Source organism: Apodemus sylvaticus, chromosome X, assembly GCF_947179515.1.
Source record: "Apodemus sylvaticus chromosome X, mApoSyl1.1, whole genome shotgun sequence".
Classification (NCBI taxonomy): domain Eukaryota; kingdom Metazoa; phylum Chordata; class Mammalia; order Rodentia; family Muridae; genus Apodemus; species Apodemus sylvaticus.
In genome coordinates, this window is record NC_067495.1 from 72,052,043 (window position 1) to 72,071,593 (window position 19,551).

Genomic DNA, 19,551 nt, shown 5'->3' on the forward strand with positions numbered 1-19,551 from the left:
TTTGCCCATTTTTTTCTTTCATTTTGAGAAAGGGTCTCACTATAGCCCTCTCTGTCTGCCCCGGAACTCATGAGATCTTACTGGTCTTGCATTCAGGTGTCTGCCTACTTCTTTCAAGTACCAGGGCATTAAAGGTAAGTTCCACCATGCCCAGTTTTTCCTTTCTTCAGATTTTCTTTTGAGTCATGACATTGTTTTGATAATCGATTTACCACAAAATAAAAAGTGTAAATTTATTTTAATGTACATATAGTATATAAAACTGCTAGTATATGACAAATATTGTTGATTGGAAAATATTGTAATTACTCTCAGTTCATAAAGTAACTGACTTAAAAGACTGTTATGAAGGGGAGAAATTCTGCAGTTTAAGATTGCAGACCCAGATTTCTCAGTGAACAGATTAGAAGTTCTGGTTAGTAATCATACAATTGCTCAAAATGTGAGGGAAGACGAAAAGACAAACAAAAACCAAGAACTATGGAAGTCTTTTGAAGTTTTAGAATCCAGACAGAAAAAAAAAAACTTAAAAATCAGAGAGAGAAAATTTCAGCAAGCAAGAAATTGAACATAAAAATACTTGAAACATTAGTGGATAAGAACTACAGAGCAGATTAGATTTTAGCTGCTACGAATCCATTGACTCTGACTTCAAATAATCAGTGGAAGCAGGCCAAGTAGAAAAGGAAGGTATGGTGTCATAAAACAAAAATTGCAGGTCTTTCTCCATCTCTATACAGTAGATTCATGTAAGGCATTAACCTCCTCTCAACCTCAGTGTGCTTATCACAGAGATAAGATACACAGTATCCTGGATCAAGAGAAATAATTTTAAGGTACCATCAATTTGTGTACATTAATTTTTAATATTTAGTATCACAGTATTTAATATATTAAAATGCTTTCTGGAAAACATAATATTTCTAGGATATCAATTTAATTCTAGACTGTTTTGAATTAAAGAAATCATTGGCCCTAAATATCCCATAGTAGATGAACAGCTTATTGAACAAAAGGGGATGGTAGTTACTCTTATCTTGGTGATTTAGAATTTTCTAAAAAAATCAAATTGAATTTATGAAAATGTAAGATTTTCTTCTGTATGAAATGCAATTCATTTTAAATCTATTAGAAGTGTTTTTCAAGACACTTTTTAATTTTAAAATGACAATAAAATCTCATCCAAACTTAGATAACTTTACCAAATTTGTAAGAAGGTAAAAATATTCATACAAATAATTACTGTTGAAAAACAAATCAGCTTAATCACTTTACTCATGCATTTTAGAATTCTTAGCATCTGAGAAGCTCAACAGCTTTGCTGCTTTGGTATCTTTTCTTCAGTCTCTACATTTGATTTGCTGCCAAATCCACCCTAAAAATTAGCAGGTGTTTTCAAAATGGGTTGATGTTATAACTTTAATTGTTACTTTCAAAACCTCTGGCAGTAGTTCTCACATTTAACAAAGTATATAATTCCCAACATCTATTGCAATGTTCCCAGGCCACAAAGCTATAATAGAGAAACATTTTTTTTGAAACCAAAATAAAAGTTTGCTGATTACAAGTTCACGTTGCTCAGTTTCACACCTCGCCTCCAAGCTTTGTGATCACACCAGGATTCATCAAGTTCCTCAGCTGCCATTCTAAAGCCTTGGATTTCCCACAACCCATGTCCTCATGCTCCGTTGCCCCTTCCCTTCCAGAGCTCACTATGTCTCTGCATACTGCAAAAACTACTCTTTGGTTTCTGTTCCTTCAAGCTCCTCAAAGAGGAATTCATACCTTTATTTTCCTGAAGTTGTGTTTCTGTGTGTACCTGAAAATTTACCCCCTCTTTTCTCCTTCAGAATCTTGTCTCATTTGTCTCTTTCCTTCTCCATTACTGATTCATTCTATCTACAACTCTTCCAGGGTCTTTAAGATCTGGCTTTCTCCTCTAGTGATACATTCCTTCTTGCCTTTGACCACTCTCTTTTTCAGAAATGCAACCCCCACTTATTTCCTCTGCTTCCTTTTGAGAAGTCTACCCATTAACTTCCTGTATCTGGATCTTGCTCCCACAAGCATATTAAAACTATTGTTTTAAATAGCACTGTCACTTTCTTAACTGTCAAAGCTTTCTCATAACTGGTCTCTTTGGCTTTATGTTAATTTCATATGGTTAGTCAATAGTTTCCTCTATTTGCTTCAGTTGCTCTATTTTTTAGAACCTCTGAGAAGACATTTTCTTGCATTGGATTTGTCTTTCTGTTCATTTGAAATAGATGTTTCCCAAGGGTCTGACCTTAACCCTCTCCATTACCCCACAGAAACCTGACCCCTGCCTTTATCCTTGGTGATAAAATTTAGATACGAACCCTCTTACTTCTATCTCAAATGTGAACTTTAGAGGTGTCATTTTAAATATCTATTAGTACTCTATTATGTACCTCAGATCCCACTAGCTCAAGCAAACCTCACAATATTTCTCTAATTTAATAAACCAATTACTCCACATCTCTTCTTAATCTTTTCTTTCAGGCCACCATAACCCCAGTATCTCCACCTATCAAGCTTTTAGGCCCACGTTTAGCTTTTCTTCTGCCAACCTCCTTAGCCACTACGTTTTTTAAATCTTGTTAAACCTATTCCCAAATTAGCTATCAGAAAAGAAAAAAATAAGAATTTGTGAAAACCTAAGCAAAGAACACTTATTTGAATTTCCTTATAAGTATAATAATTGTATCATCATGTTAATTGTACTAATAAATTATATGTCAAAAGAAAACTTTCCTTGATTTTCCACACACGGGAAATGTGTTATCTCTAGTCAATTGCAGTATGGTGGTTTGAATGGCCCTAGGTTCATATGTTTTAATACTTGGTCCCCAGGCACTATTTGAGAAAGATTAGGAGATGTGACCTTATTACAGGAGGTATACCACTGGGGATGGGCCTTGAGATTTCAAAAGTCCACACTATTCTGTTCTCTCTCTTTCCCTCCCTCCCTCCCTCCCTCCCTCCCTCCCTACCTCCCTCCCTCCATCCATCCTTCCTCTCTCTCTCTCTCTCTCTCTCTCTCTCTCTCTCTCTCTCTCTCTCTGCCTAGTACTTGTGGATGTTATAAGTTCTCAGCTATTGTTTCACTGTCATAACTTCTTGTCTGTTGCCAAGCTCGATGGCTGTGGACGCACTCTGGAACTATAAGCCACCAAATTAATCTCATTCTTTTACCATTGCCTTAGTAATAATGTCTTATCATGACAATAGAAAAGTAACTAAAACAGGAGTTGGTACCAGGGAGTAGTAGGCTATTGCTGTGGCATACCTTACCATGGAATCTGTGTTGATTTAGTTATTCATTTCTTTTTGTCTGTTTGTTGTTTTGGGAGGAAAGTGGAAAACTTTGAAACTTTGGACTGGAAAAGCAGTTGAATTCTTTAAGTGGGGCTTAATGATCCATCCTAGTAGGATATTAAAAACAATAGGGTTCAGAGCTATTTGGACTGTGAAGGCTCGGATCAACTGGTTTCAGAGGTGAACAGTATTAGGAACTAGGCTAACAGTCATTCTTGGCATATTTTAGCAATGCATTTGGCTGCTTTTTTGCCTTTGTGCTAAGAATCTGTCTGAGGTTAAACTGAAGTGTTTCAGACTAGTTTTGTTGGCAGAGGAGATTTTGATACAGCCTAGTATTGAGTATGTCATGTGGTTATGCATGATCTCTCTTACGCAGATCTAAAGTAAGAAAGATAAAGGGTAAAAAAGTGAAAAAGAACACTAGGAAATGTAGTGTTGGAGCCTTAGTTGGTGATGAGAAATATGGAGAAATGCAATAAAAGTCGTAACACCCTCAGGGTGAGACCCCACCCAGGTGAAAGCTTTCAGCTTCTGCTCTAGCAGCATGCCTGCCATGCCTCCTACCATGTTGGCCATGGACTCACCCTCCGTAACTACACCAATTCCCCCAATTTAATGTTTTCTTTTATATGTTACTTTGATCAAGGTATTGTGTTACCACAACAGAAACCTAAGACAATTTCCATTTCTCTACTAGTGACTTTCACACACCCCAGCCATGTATTTTACAATGTATTTTTTCACAGCTAAATGTGGTCATACTTTACTTCACACTCTAAAAAAAATGTAAGCACCTTTGGTTTAGGAAAAATGCCTTATTTCTTTATTCCTATTTTAAGGTTATAAAGCAGTGGCTCACAACGTGCAGACTATGACCCCTTCTGGGGTTGGTCTTGTGTGCTGTGTATTCAGATGCTTACTTCTGTACCCCAAGATCAGGTTACAATCTAGGCATGGACATTGTATTGACTAATGTACTATAAAAAATGTTCTCCAATGATTTCTGATTGGGTAAAAAATTTTAAAAAAGCTAGAGCCTCTGATTGGGCAGGGCACAGAAGAAGGTAGACCTTTAGATCCAGGCACGGAACAGGAGAAGAAATGACAAAGGAGGAGAAGTTTGGCATGTTAGAAGAAGCTCACTCTGAGGACACACATGAGACAGAACAAAGCTCAGTTGACAAGTATCATGAGGTCTATGGCTGGGATGTAGGTCAGAATAGCGCAGAATCTGCCCAGTTTATACTTGCAGTATATTAATAAAAATACTAGGTTTTTGTGTTTTGGGGGGTATGACCAAAAATGGGTGTAGCAAATCCTCCAAAGCATAAAATTACTACTGAAGACCTGTACAGGTGTCACCTAAGAATATCAGAAAACACATATTTCCAGTGGCCTTGGGAACTGCGACACTGTTCCTCCATCCATCTCCAGGTGGGTCTGACCACATACAGTTATACCTACAAACCAGTAGCCAGAGCTATATTAAAGGTCATAGCAGTAGGAAGGTTGTGAACTACTGCTCTAGAGTATCTTCTCCACATCAGGAGCATTACAACAAGAAAGTTCATGAAATTGATAAATATCAGCTGGATTTCACCCACTAATGAATTAGTGTGTTTTCTTCATTTTTGGATAAAAAGTAAACGAGCATTCATAAATCTTTGTAGTACAAAGACAAACCCAGAATAAAGAAAATTAGGAATAACTTCAAATAAAACGCTTGAATAGAGAAAGAAGGGATCATAATTAAGGAAGTGACTCAAGATCAGTTTAATTCCAAGGAGAAGTAAAGCTTAAAAAAGCTAGAAAGTAAAAGAGGGTGAGGTGACAATTTAAGAGCCTCAACTTATTGCAAACATTGCAATTACACTAAGACACTAAGTCTTCTACCTGAGAGATTTAAAAGTACAAAATACAAAAGAAGTACACTTAAAAAGAAAACAGGAATACACACACACACACACACACACACACACGTATATAAACACCTTCGGTGAGGAAATATATGTGTGTGTGTGTGTGTGTGTGTGTGTGTGTGTTTGTGTGTGTGTAGTGTTAAAGCTATTTTGCAAAACCAGTTAGGTTGTTTTTGCTTACAAAGCATGTGGTTTGAAACTTGTTTTATTGCTCAATAAAGGACAGAGTTCAAATCTTTAAATGACTATTTTTCTTCATTCTTCTGTTAGATCTTCTTGAGAAAATGTTTGTAGTTCAAAATAGCCTGAGATAATGAGTTCTTAGAGAAGCAAGCCCAGTGTTATTAATATGTCCTTACTTAGACACATATTTCTAATTTTGCTGCCTTTTTAAACAACACAGTGTATAAGCAAATTTGTAGCTACATAATTTATCTGGTAATCATTTAAGGTCCATTGTGCATTGCCCTTAATTTGCTATTTCTTATTCTGCACTATTCAAAACCATCTCCAACATTGTCACTTTGTAGCTCCCTGTTCTTGCAGCACTTAAGAATGTACGTTTTCACAAGACTAAAGAAAATATGTTTTAAAGAATGTGAGTTCCAGGCTGGGGAGATGGTTCAGCTGATAAAGCACTTGTTGTGTAAACATAAAACCAGAGTGTGGATGCCCAGCATTCACTAACAATCTGGCCCTGTTATCTCATCTGTAATCTTAGCCCTGAGGAAGTAAAAACAAATAGATCCCCAGAGCGCACTGACCAGGCAGGCTAGCCTTAAACATGAGCTCCAGGTTCAGTAAGAGCCTTTGTCTCAAAAAGTCAAGCGAAGAGTGCTTAAAAAAAACCTCTTCTGTTAACTTCTGACCTCCCCATGTACTTGCATACATGGATACACATAAGCACACATATACAAGGGTATATACCTATGTGGATATAAGGAAACTATATGGGAAAAAAGCAGAAGGTGATATGTATGTAGTACAGAACATAAAAGAAATGCTGCCTTTGTAAGAAACCAATATTATAGACTGTTCTCAGGTAGAATGCATTTAATTCCCAACTCATAATATATTGAGAAGGAGAGCAGGAGTTGGACAAAGGTAGGGAAATATCTGTCCCCTACTAAGGGACTCCTCACTGCCTCTTGTCCAGCTACCTTGCCCCTGTTTTCATACTTACTGCTTAAATATTTGATTATGCAAAAGAAGGAGCAGGCAACTGCTTTAGCTATAATCACATCCTCTTTCAATGTTTACACAAATTTATGAAAACTCAAGCAAATATCCAAAGCAATCATCCCCTTACTCAGATCCTCTGTGTACACAAATTCATACAGACATGCATACACAACTAGCAGCTTCCCTAGCTAAGGAGACCTGAGAACATGATTTTAATAAGTAAATTAAAAAATAAGAGGTGGAAAAGGTAGTAGTATAAGTATATCCTCCATACCACCTAGATTAGTGGCAAATGAGAAAGACTCTGGATTAACTGGTTTCTTTCTGCAGCTGGAATACACAGTCTTTCAGGAGAAAGATCATTTCTTGTTATAATGGAGAAATGACGAGTAAAGGAAAAAATGTCATATCTTGATCTATACCACAGTGTTTCTTTTGTGAGATTGATTCCTTAAACAAACAACAACAAAACAAACCCATTCTGTTGCCACTATAGATATGTGTGCATGCACATGTATGTGTGTACATTCAGGAAAGTTTATTATTATAGAAAACATTGTCTTAATATTCTTCTCAAATTAGACAGAGAAGAAAATATACTTTGTAAAAACATATGCTTATTTATCTTAGTAAAAAATATAATAATGTAAATTTTTAAAAAGCTTATTTCTAGGTATGTAATTCATGCCTTGCAGGCTACAAGCCCAGGAAACATTTTTGAACTTTTAATTTTTAATTTTCTTCTTCCTAGTCCACATCTGAAAGGCAAATTCAAATAAACTAAATCTTCCAACTCCTGGTGTGATAGTTGGTAGATGTTATGGGAAGCCAGTGAAGACCTTTGTTCCTATTCGCTCTGCTTCAAAGGGCACAAAAGTCCCTTACAGTGGGCGGGTGGGGCTGTAGAAATGAAAGGATTATAACAGCCAAGCTGCTTGCAACTGTCGGTCTCTTTGTCAGACTATATGGGTGTATGGCTACTTAAAATGAAAAAGAGTTTTATATTAATGGTTAGAGGTGCACTTTCTAACTGGAAGGCAGGCCAGTGATAGATGTTTAATGATCTGATAAGTAACTTACTTATCCACTGGAAAAAGAGATCACACGATAGCTTACCTGTTCAGGGTTTTGCACTATGTATCTCCTAATGGTGGTTTGTGGATATGTAGTAACTTTCACTGTTGGAGAATGGAGTTCCTGTGAAGAAAAATTAAATCCATATAATTACTTGGTAGCTTAGAGCTATCAAAAAAATAAAAATAGGGAACATTTTTCATGGTGAACATTATACAGTCATTTTGGTGAACAATGATATATGACTTTATAATTTATTTAATGTTAGTACTGAAAGTAGTTTTTGCAAAGCAGCCTTTGCTCAGCTCCACTGTAAGTAATTACATTATACTAATTTCTATTTTTACCATACCTTTTCACATTTTATTATGATTTTTATTACATATTCATTCTTTATTAAAGTTTGGTGAGTGAAAACTTTATAAAATCTGAGAGTTTGTTTTTAAGTTCTATCCTACCTCTTGCGGTTGATTAGTTCTCTAGACCCAATGACTCAGTAAATACTTCACAAAAATTAAAGTATTTTTAAAGACGTATTTTTCTTTCATAAATTATTTATTATGCTTCGCTCCTCACTCTGGAACACTGCTGCTCTTTGCTTTTATGTTTAAGTTTCCTGGAGTCTTCTGATGTCTTCTGAACCATCTGAGACACAAGCACAAATGCTACTGTTCATGGAAATTGAATAGAATCAGAAGGCCCTGAGAATTGACCTAAAATTGCCTCAGTTGCCTCCTTCTCTCCTACTCTCTCTGGAGTAAAAGAATTTGAAAACTTAAAAATCTTGCAAGGTGCCTTGAATCTGCATATTTGGTTTGAAGTGGTTTCTTCATAGGCATACTTATTTTTTAAGGAATTCATTGTGTAGCTTCCTTTCTTTCATTTTACTAAACCTACTACTTTCTAGACTTTCTCAGAGTGATTAGTGTTGCAATGACATGTTTAGATAAAAAGTTAAGCTTAAATAAATTGCCTGTTAAATAAGTTGTATATAGAAACTACTCATGTTTATTACGTCAATTGCTTTTCTCTCGGAGAAAAGCAATTGGGATCTGAGTGTGAATCAAATGACTATGGTGTCAGAATCTTCAGGAGGTTTGTTGTTTTGTTTTGTTTTATTGTTGTCCCCATGCACCTGCCCATCTGGCTACTATGAGTATTTCCAAGAATATGGACAGTCTTCATACATCACAAGGATAGCACGATATGGTAAACCCTATGGCCTGGTGCATACCCCTAATGTAATCAATAAAAATAACCTATGCACTATATGCAAATATGCACAAAATACGTAAGTGGGGCCAATCACCAGAATAACAGAGCATGTTTATGTTCAAAAGCCAGACTTTAATACTTGCTGGCTTCTTGGAACTGTTTGACATAGCCGCTATCTGTCTATTGTTAGCAACTGAACTTGCTTGTACATACATGCTTTGGTTTCCTTGCAGATAATCCACATCAGAAATTTTACTGTGTGTGAAACTTCAGTAGAGAACTCAGTGCTGAGGAGGTTAGGAATTCTCACCTACTTCCTACAGGTGGTGAGGTGCATGCTGCCACCACAGAAACACCACTAGACAGCCACTCAGTCATTTTCTATAAACAATGTGAAGCAGATGCAGTCTTGGTCCATAGTCATTTAGATCTCCATCATGCTTTCTGTCCCTCATAGCATCCATCAAAGGAAGACTTCAGGCTTGATATGATCAAAGATACCAACAGAGCCATGCTGCTGGCTACTTGTTTGGAAAGAACAGGGGCAACTGGGAGCTCATTGATTACCTTATATGCTTACTTCTTTAAGAACTTAACTTTTCAAGTCATCTATCACTCACAGCTGTGTCCTTTCCCAAAAGGTTAGTGGCTTCCCAAATCTAACACAGGGGGTTCATTTCCTTTGAAAATGCCTTCAATTCATGGGCAGGTTGAATCATCAATGTTCTAGATTTCATTGCAATATTTTCATTGCACACCAGACTTGGAATGTTTTTGGTTGCAATTACTGTAGGTGATGCTACAGACAGACCAGAGACTGCATTCACTCTTGTTGGCTGTGGGGTCATATTCTGGCTGCTCGTTGCTTTCAGAAGTCTGTTGTTCTGATGGTAGATGGCTCAATCTTGGGGAGTGGTTGGTTGGTGATTTAAATGAGAAATATCCCCTATGAACTCAGGTATTTGAATACTTTGTGCCCAGTTGATGGTACTGTTTGGATAGGTTATGAAATCTCTAGGTGGATGAATTTTGCTGCAGAAAGTACTTCACTGAGAAAGGTTTATAGCCTCCCTGTACTTCCAGGATATTCTGTGTTACATGTTTGTTGTTCGGATGTGATCTCTCAGGTTCCTGCTTCAGCAGCTTGCTGTCATGGCTCTCTTACCATTAGGAACTCATCCTCAGGAACTGTTGGCCAAAGGAACTCTTTCTTCCTGTGCTGCCCAGTTTTGTCAACTTGACACAAGGTAGAGTCATTAGAGAGAAGGGAGCTTCAATTGAGAAAATGTCTCCTTAAGATCAGGCTGCAGGTAAGCCATTAGGACATTTTCTTAATTAGTGATTGATATTCAAGGGCCCAGTATGTAATAGGTGGGACCACCACCCCTGGGCTGGTTGTCTTGGGTTCTAAAGAAAGCAAGCTGAGCAATCCATGGGGAGCAAGCCAGTAAGCAGCACTCCTCCATGGCCTCTGCATCAACTCCGGCCTCCAGGTTCCTGTCCTATTTGAATCCTTGTCTGGACTTCCTTCACTGATGAACAGTGATGTGAAAGTGTAAACTAAATAAAGTTCATTCCTTTTGCTCATGGTGTTTTAGCACAGCAATTGTAAGTCTAACAAAAACAGAAATTGGTAGCAGGATAGTGGAGTATTATTGCAAAAGGACTGTCTGTGTTGTTTTGAGGATTGTGGAAGGACCTTGGAACTTTAGGCTAGAAAAGACATTGGATGCCGAGAGCTCAGTGAGTTCTTCTGCCAGAGCTTGAATGATAAGAATATTGAGAGCAGTACATATGATGAAGGCCTGGTTTCAGAGAAAATTAGAGCTTCTATCGGGTCGCATGTATGCAGGATCTGTGGTATCTGGTCAGCTGGAGCTGACTAATCAACTGTGATTAAACAAGAGACCATAACCACTATAGTAAAACCTTTACTTTGCTGTGACAATGGATGCTGGTCAGCTGGGCCTGAAGAATCGGCTGTGCTCAAGAACACAGCATCATTGATGTGAAGTCTTCTTGGAAGTGGTTTCTAAGACTTAGCATAGAGCTGTATTTCAGATGTGGCCTCTGTTGACAGTACGGTGTAAGAGTTTCCTGGGCGGTACTGGTTTTGAAGGCATGAAGGGAATCACAAAAAACAACTGAGACTTGGCACTGCGAGAAGCCAGGAATGTCCACTAATGAAGGTGCAGCATTAGCAGCAGTTGTAGCCACAGAGTTTCAATGTTCATAAAGAGAAGTTGAGGCTTAGCAACATAAAAGGAGCCTGGGAGAGGCTATTGGAGAAAATGGTGCCCAGTCACAGCAAAAGACCCCAGCATTTCGGAGTTGCCAGTGCTATGGGATAACCATCAAGAACAGGAGTAGCAGTGGAGTTGAGCCAACTGGAACCTAGAAGATAAGCTGTGGTGCAGACAGTGGAGCCAGAGAAGTAACCTAAGGCCTTTGGAGGAGCCCCGAAGTTCATATGTGGATCCTGGACATCAAAGACCAAGTTATTTGTATTTGGAGAGTGTTTTTGCATTTTCCAGATAGAGATTATGCCTTGGTTATTCCCTTTTGAAGGAAGTATTTACCATAGTTATTATTTTATAGAAGCCTGCAATTGAGAGGCAATTGATGTTAAAAGACTTTTGATTTTTAAAGAGATTAGGTATTTTAAAGAAATTGAATATTTAAGGGTTTGAATTTTTAAAGACTGTGAGACTTTTTTAAGTTGGTAAAATGTTTTGTACTGTAATATCAATATTAATGTGTGACCTTGGGAATGGACAAGACAAGGAAGGTTGTGGCTTTACAGAGAGTTATTTGTGTGTCACATTGACAAAATGTCAGTTGTGCTGGCTAGTTTTAGGTCAAGTTGGTACAAGTTAGAGTCATTAGAGAGAAAGGAGATTCAACTGAGAAAATGTGTTCATACCATCAGGCTTGGCTTGGGCTGGTGGTCCTGGGGTATATAAGAAAGCAGGCTCAGCAAGACAGTAAACAGCACTCCTCCACAGTTTGGTTTCTGCATCAGCTCCTGCTTCCAGCTTCCTGCTCTGTTTGCATTCTCACCCTGACTTCCTTTGATGATGAACAGGGATGGGGAAGCATAGGCCAAATAAACCCTTTGCTTCCCAAATTATTTTTGGCCATGGTGTTTAGTCACAGCAATAGTAATATTAATTAAAACACTTCTCTAAGTCACTTTTGGTTATAGTGTCTTATCATAGCAGCAAGCGATTAACAGTAATATACAGTGTGTAAACAATTACCATTCTCCCTTATAGTCCCAGCCCCCGCTGTTTTCCCTCACCACTGAAAAGAGCTTCTGCCAGCAGAGCTGTAAGTTGTAGGAAGCACGTAGGTACTTGTGCTCACAGATAAGCACTAGAGGAACCAGGAATGTCAAACAGTTAAACATACAGAGTTATCTTTTCAAAGGGAGAGATGTATAACCTTTTGTTTCAGGCCAGAAGGCTGGGAACGGATGTGGTTAATAGCCTGGCGACATCTGCTCTATCTGTATGGCCAGGCAACACGGCTCCCACAGACTTATGTTTATCTCAGTCCATCTATGGTGCTGTCTTCCCAGAGACCCTTATCATGAGCATTGTTTACCTTGAGCCTTCTTCCTTAGTTGATTTATAGAACCCATCTTTATGGAAGATGTCACTTGTATTTTACAAGAGTTTTGATGTAATCATGTTTTTAAGCTTTGCTGTACACATGGGACTTGGGTTTAATTATCACCAGAAAATATTTTTCCAAACTGTGCTGTGCTTAAATATGCCTAAAATAAACTGTCCAGTGTCAGATTCTCCAAGTTTGAACCTTAACCAGCTACTGAGTCATATTTAACCAGACTTTCTTTTTGCCTCAAAAGGACATCCTGCTGGCTGTGGTGTTTGTAGAGATTCCCACAGCAAGTCAAAGAATGAAACTGGCTATCTTAAGAATCCGATAGGGATATTTAAAGGCTTTCAAGGAAGGACTTTGAACAACCTCTACAATGATTTGGGTATTCTTTCCATTGATATCAGCTTTGTGAAAATTTAAAACGTTTCATAGGTCAAAGAGAATTTTGTTTTCTGGAGAAGAGATGATGGTGCCTGCTCAGTGGTCAAATGGACTTTTGGTGCTTCTTTGGGGAGAGTGAAAGCCTTTTCTGATTTAGAGTCACTTTTGGAATAAGGGTGTTTTTCAGCTAAGGCTATCTGATGTGACAACATCAGGCACATTGGAGACCAAACAGTGTGACCAAGAGTAACTCCAAAAGCAACAGCAGCAGCTTGGTGACTAGGTGCCTCTCCAGACTTTTTAAACTGCACTTCGTTATAATTTTTTAAATACTTGATTTTTTTCTGTTTGGATGCATGCCCATAGGGTTAGAACAAAATATTGCTTGAAGGGAGTCAATTAAAGTTTTAGCTTTATCTGGGCATAATAAGATACACCTTTAAATATTCCTTGGGTTGGAGGCAGAGAGCCATTGATATTAAAAGAAACAGAAAATCTATATGTGGTGATGCAGGCCTGTATCGTTAGTACTTAGGAGGCTGAAGCAAGAGGATCTAGATTTTCCAGATTAGCCTGATGTACACACCAACACTTTGTCTCAGAAATTTATTGAGAAAGAAAAAAAGAGAAAACACTAGAACACAGTCATCTTTAAACTTCTAATGGAAAAGTCAATATTGTTAATATAAGTTGTTATTCATCAATGAGAAAAGATTTGTAAATTCCTAGTAGAATGATCAAATATATGTATAGTTTAATAAAGTAAGGCTCATGAATTTCTAAAGAAAGGGTAGGAGTGTGGGAAGATTGTAACAGCCAGAAATCATGGATATCTACAACAAAACATTATTTGCTGGACATGACAAAGTCATTGCACACATGAATTCACAGTGGCTTTGACTGCATGTGTAAGATCTGTCCAAGATCAAACAAGTCACAACACCAACATGGTTGGGAGAAGAGATCATGAAGTCCCACGCCTATCTAAGGAGCTACTGGGAACTGATGGATGCTAGGGGACACAGAACAAGTTTTTGTCAGGAATGTGGCTGCTAAAACACTACTCATGCAGAGGCTCCAACACCAACGCATAGACAGTACCTAGAGGACTCTGTGTAAAAAGTGATAAAAGTGTGTGAAGGTGGGAGAAAATAGTGTTGCAAGGAAAGGGGAAGGAATAGGTAGCTGATTCAGTCAAAACACATTATGTGCATTACAAAATTCTGAATTAAAAGATGAGGTGAAAGGAAATGGTTAATAAAACTCAAACTATTCAACCAAAGTAGGAATTAGAGTTTGACAACTACAAAATACCTTGTGTTTTCCAGAAACTTCACTCTTGTCAACATCGTAAATTGTATGTTTCTTTCCCATCCAACTACAAATTTAATATGCTTTATATTTTGTTTCCTTGGACTTTAATTGTTACACATGTCAATTAACTAAACATATTTTATTACAATAGTAATTATTATTATATCTCACATTTGGATATATAATACTTATATTAAAACCTAATAAAATAACTAGGATTATTAGGCCATAAAGATGAAAGGAAATAAGAGTGTGTGTCACTGAAATCATAAACTCATAATAAGGATAATTTTTTTTGCCCCATACGTATAAATTTTAAAGTACTATCACTCACAAAGTCATTTTCTCGGTCAACCAAATCAAATTTATTTATGTTATTTGTATTAAAACCAAGAACCCTTAAAATGTCTACATTCACTAGAAGATTCTTAGCTAAAATTAAACTACACCCAAACTAGAAACAGTACAAGTGAGAGAATAATGGATATAAAAATGTAATTATTGTCCACTCTTTGTCCCACAGAAGGAAATATAGAGACAAAGTATGGAGCAGAGACTGAGGGAAAGACCATCCGGAGACTACCTTACCTAGTGATCCATCCCATATACAATTACAAAGCCCAGATACTATTATCAATGCCCACAAGTACTTGCTTACTGGAGCCAGCACCTAGGAGGCTCTCCTAGTACATGACAAATACAGAGGGGGACACTCTCAGCCAGCCATTGAACTGAGCACAGGGTCCCCAATGGGGGAGCTAGAGAAAGGACCCAAGGAGCTGAAGGGGTTTGCAGAGCCACAGGAGGAACAACAATACGAGCCACCCAGTACTCCCAGAGCTCCCAGGGATTAAACCACCAACCATAGAGTACACATGGAGTTACCCATGGCTCCAGACACATAGGCAGCAGAGGATATCCTTGTTGGACATCAAAGGAAGGAGAGGCCCTAGGTCCTGGAAAGGCTCAATGCAGCAGTGAAGGGAATACCAGGACAGTATAGCTGTAGTGGGTTGATTGGGGAACAGGGGGAGGGGAGATGGCTTATGGAACTTTCGGGGTGGGAGGGAACCAGGAAAGGGGACAACATTTGAAATATAAACAAATAATATATCTAATAAAAAAGAAGAAGAAAGAAAAAACTGTAATTACGGTACTTGCTATACAACTTTTTCTTGGGCAGAGCATATATTCATGTATGAGAATGTTCTCTTGTTTGTGAGTACTGACATTTGGTGAAGATGTAGTTCTATAAAGACTTAAAGCTTGTCTATACATATGAACAAGACTTACATAAAAAGAAGAAAACTAAGCATAATGTAACACACAACTTCGTTTACCTGTTCAGCATTTTGTGTTATGTGGAGAGTGCTTGGTGCACAAGTAGATATTTTCAAAGTTGGAGAATGGAGCTCCTGTTGAGAAAAAAAAAACATTTAGAAATAGTTTCTGACCACTGAGCTTTGAAAGTCTTCAGTTATTGGGATTGCTAGCCCATTCAATTGAATGGATGAGGTGTCCTTTATTTTTATAATAATCTTATCAGTTACAAATAAGAACATTGTATGTAGGCTTTCTTTGATGATGTCTATCAAAAGGACACATTTACTGAATTACTGGGACAACTTTTTAAAGTAACCTAATAATAAAATAATTTCTAGACCACTTTTATAGCAACACTATAATAATATATATAATATATAACACTATGTATTATTAAGTTTTCTTTTTTCCTTCTTTGACAATTGTGCTAATATATACCACAATGGTATTGTATGTGTGCTGTGAGGCAAATGAAAATTTTGTCAAGCAAAAAGAAAAAAATTATCAAACTAATAGATGAACCTACCTTTGGAAAGTTGACTATTACTCTTAGTTTACTTCAAGTTGACTCCATTATACTCTATCTGCCTTGCTACCAGCTTAATTCTGGAGTCAGTGGCACTGTTTTAAAATCATTCACAAAAGGAAATGAAGATGGTATTCACAATAAACAGGCAAAATGATTGCTATGCTATCATTGTTTATATTTCTTCCCAAGTTAGGAAAGATGCACTGCCTCATTAATGTGTAAAGAGAATTTTTCATGGTCCCGGGGATCAAGCCCAAGACCTCATATGTTACTCAGGGATTACCACTGAACAACTTCCCCATATCTAGATTGCAGAGTTGATAGTATTACTCAAGCTCCTCACACCTTCCTATAATTTATAAAGGATTGGCATGCCTCCAAATTATTGTCCCACAAACAGAAAAAAAATGTTTTACTAAGAAAGGGATAATTAAAATTAGAATCACAGATATATAAGATTAACACTGACAAGTTTTTCAGAAGCTGAAACATTTGCTCAAACTGAAGAATGTTCTGGACACTTGGGCACTATTTTTCTCATCTTCCCATTTCTTTATTTTAACTTCAAATAATATAGATCTGGTATTTTCTAGATGCCTCTAAATAGGTTCCTAGATTTCCTGCTACAAGCTGAAAGATAAGTGCAGAAGATTACAGACCATAAAGCAAACAGGCACATATCCTTCACTTCGGAAATACAACCATGTGCTAATGGATCAGGCCCACAGATCATGGAGAAAAGCAAGATTTTTGGGTTTTTTGTTTTGTTCTACATGAGCATAATTCTGTTTTTTTAAGATTAGTGAGATGTTTTACTAGCATATTAACTATACAAAGTAAGTGATTTCATCATGACAATCACATGCCTATAATATACATAGGTCATATTTATCCCCTTTATTAATCCTGGAAACAGTCATTTCCTGTTCCATAAGAAGTGATAAAAATGTTTGTGAAAGAATCGTAGGAGAGCATGTCATAATTTTAAGGTCACACCAAGGATTTCTTTTTTAGTAGACTTTTAGCTTTGTATAAATCACACACACATACATACACACATGTCCTTTTTAGAGTCTTTTATTTCTGATAAGTAGTGTAAGGCAGATGAAGTGCTTGGTTATCAAGGTACAGTAGAAAGATGCCTGGGCCAGGAGTCAGGCTCCTTGGGTTGGAACCTAGGTATAGTACTACTCAGTTTGTGATGTTGGTTATCTCGTGTCTCTTCCACGAGCTTCAATTTCTTTGTGTGAGAAATTACATATGGTTGTGTGTAAGTTTGGCTTACACAATCCTTAATCTCTGTTCTATTTCTGATATTGTATAAATAAAGGAGATAATTTTTAACTTATTTTTACATTTTGGTTCTAAATTGAGAAAATAATTTTAAATTATTTAAGCTTGTCAATCTTGTTTTCCTATGATGATGAGAATGTTACTAATGCTGATGATGGTGTTAACAGATATTAAGAGTTTCCTATATCAAACATCTTTCATAGAGTTTTGAAGTTTAATACCTAAAATAACCTCATAAAGAAGGTAGCAGTATAACTCTATTAGACTTATAAGTAATTTTATACAAAACAGACTAATTTAATAGATGATAATTATAGAAGTATTATCAGGTACTAGAATTCAATAAAAATAGCAATGACTCCAGAAATCGTGCTTTTAATCCCTCTGTATTTTGCCACATTTATAACTTGCTTAATTACATTTTTAGTTTTACAAATAGTAGAATCTACTTATAAGATTTTGATTAGATATTATATGAGGAACCTAAATATATTTTTATTTCTCTTTTAAATTAGTTTTTGTGAAAAGTACCACTTATATTTTTGGCTATTGGAGAATAAGCAGAAGTCTTTGTACATACTGGAAAAAGTGCTCTACCACTATGTTATATCCTTGCTATTGTTTTCTGTGGTAGAATTTTAGTATGCATGCCAGGCTGGCCTCATGAGCCCCCTACTTTAGCTACAGCATGCTGGATAGATGTGCATCATCACACCTAATTCACAAGCAACTTTAGCGGTTTTAAAAACATTACACCTACTTAAAAGTGATTGAATGAGGAGACAATCCTGATTGAAAGATTTAAGCTGCTCTAATTTCAACAAAGGATATCTGTAGACTGCGTGATATATTTGCAGAGTATAGGCACAGATTTCTAAATCAAATAACACCAAGGTTCTATTTACCACTTATGTCAGTTAATATCCTTAATAGTTCAGGATGGTTCCACTTTTTCATATAAAATATACACTCTATTATTGAGTCATCTAGTCTTCTGCCTCAGAAATGGTAAACATTACCTTGCTTTCAACTTACTTTACACAGAAGTCTGGTAAAATCAATGTTCATCATTAAATAGGCTAGATCTGGTCTGAAACCCAGGTGTGTTTGTCCTGTGCTGCCACAAGTAATGCTTTTTTGCTTTTTACAAAGTTGTAACAGTGTTCTTCTTTCACTTCCTCATTTACTTTTTATGAAGTAGACATGGCATTGGCAATTTTAAAATCAAAGTGGGTTGAAATCAGTTGGCTTTCTGAGAGAATTTCACCACATCACTCAAAATAATTTTCTGCATCTTAGCACATACTATATCAGAGCCAAGAACTTTGGTTTCCAGTAGAGAATTCACTATTCACAAAAATGTATCCATTTTCAACTGTTAAAATAGATATGTGTTTTTCAGAGTTAAATCAGCTGAAGTATAAATGGCTCAAGTTTCTCAGTTATTTACTCTAATCACAGTGCTTTTCAGTATCACAGTGCAATGGAAAAAGAAAGAAAATCAGAAGTTGGCAAGCTGCTATTTCCCTCTAGACATATAGGAAACCTACAAAACATAGGTTATATTCTGAATGTAAGGATTATTTGAGAAATGAAATTAAAAATCAGAATAGATGGATTTTTGTTCTCTAATATATTTTTATGCTGTTCTAGGTTGATAAAGATAGCATAGTCAACAAATGACTTAAAATAAAAATAGGAACATGTTTAAAGTGAAACACTCTATTATGTAATTAAAGTTAACTAAAGTAGACAATTAGTATAATCAAAATCTAAAAAGTAAGTGTCTAAATTCAACGATTTACCATTCCTTAAAATAGCTTTTCTATTGTCTTGGACTGTTAGAATATTGGAATTTTTATTTGTTTTTATTTTTTTCAGGAAACAGTATATTGAGTAACCCCAGCTGGTCTTAAACTTTCTACTGAGCCAAGAATAACTTTGAACTTCTGATTCCCAAATGCATATGTGGACCACACACAGTTTATGTGGGTATTGATATCACACACAGGGATTTGTACACGCTAGGCAAGGACTTTACCAACTCTAGCTATATCTCCAGTCTTTTTTATATATGTGCAACATATATTATCTGCTATGTATCAGAGAAGTCTAAAAATTAACAGAGTATAATCTCTATTCTTGTCAAACTTATAATTTAAACTTATAATTGGGAGCAGGTAAAAATTTACTACAGGAGCTTCATGCATTAAGAGGTAAAGTCAACCTTGAATAATTAAAGATTGGATAACAAGGAAACGTATAGGAGCATATCAAATGTCAGGACAGTTTTGTCATGTATTGGTGAGAGGTGTAGAAACTTATGGCTTATTTAGAGAATGGTAGCTTATACTT

The 19,551-nt window shown here is 36.6% G+C and overlaps 1 protein-coding gene across 1 annotated transcript in view; it reads right to left on the minus strand.

Annotated features, from left to right (window-relative positions):
- Pof1b (POF1B actin binding protein) overlaps positions 1-19,551 on the minus strand; it is a 56,289-nt gene that overhangs the window by 27,346 nt on the left and 9,392 nt on the right. The window contains exons 2-3 of the mRNA XM_052170275.1: positions 15,392-15,466; positions 7,560-7,640 (exon numbers count right to left, since the gene is read on the minus strand). Coding sequence (XP_052026235.1) covers positions 7,560-7,640; positions 15,392-15,466 — 156 coding nt within the window. The remainder of the gene's footprint in view (positions 1-7,559; positions 7,641-15,391; positions 15,467-19,551) is intronic.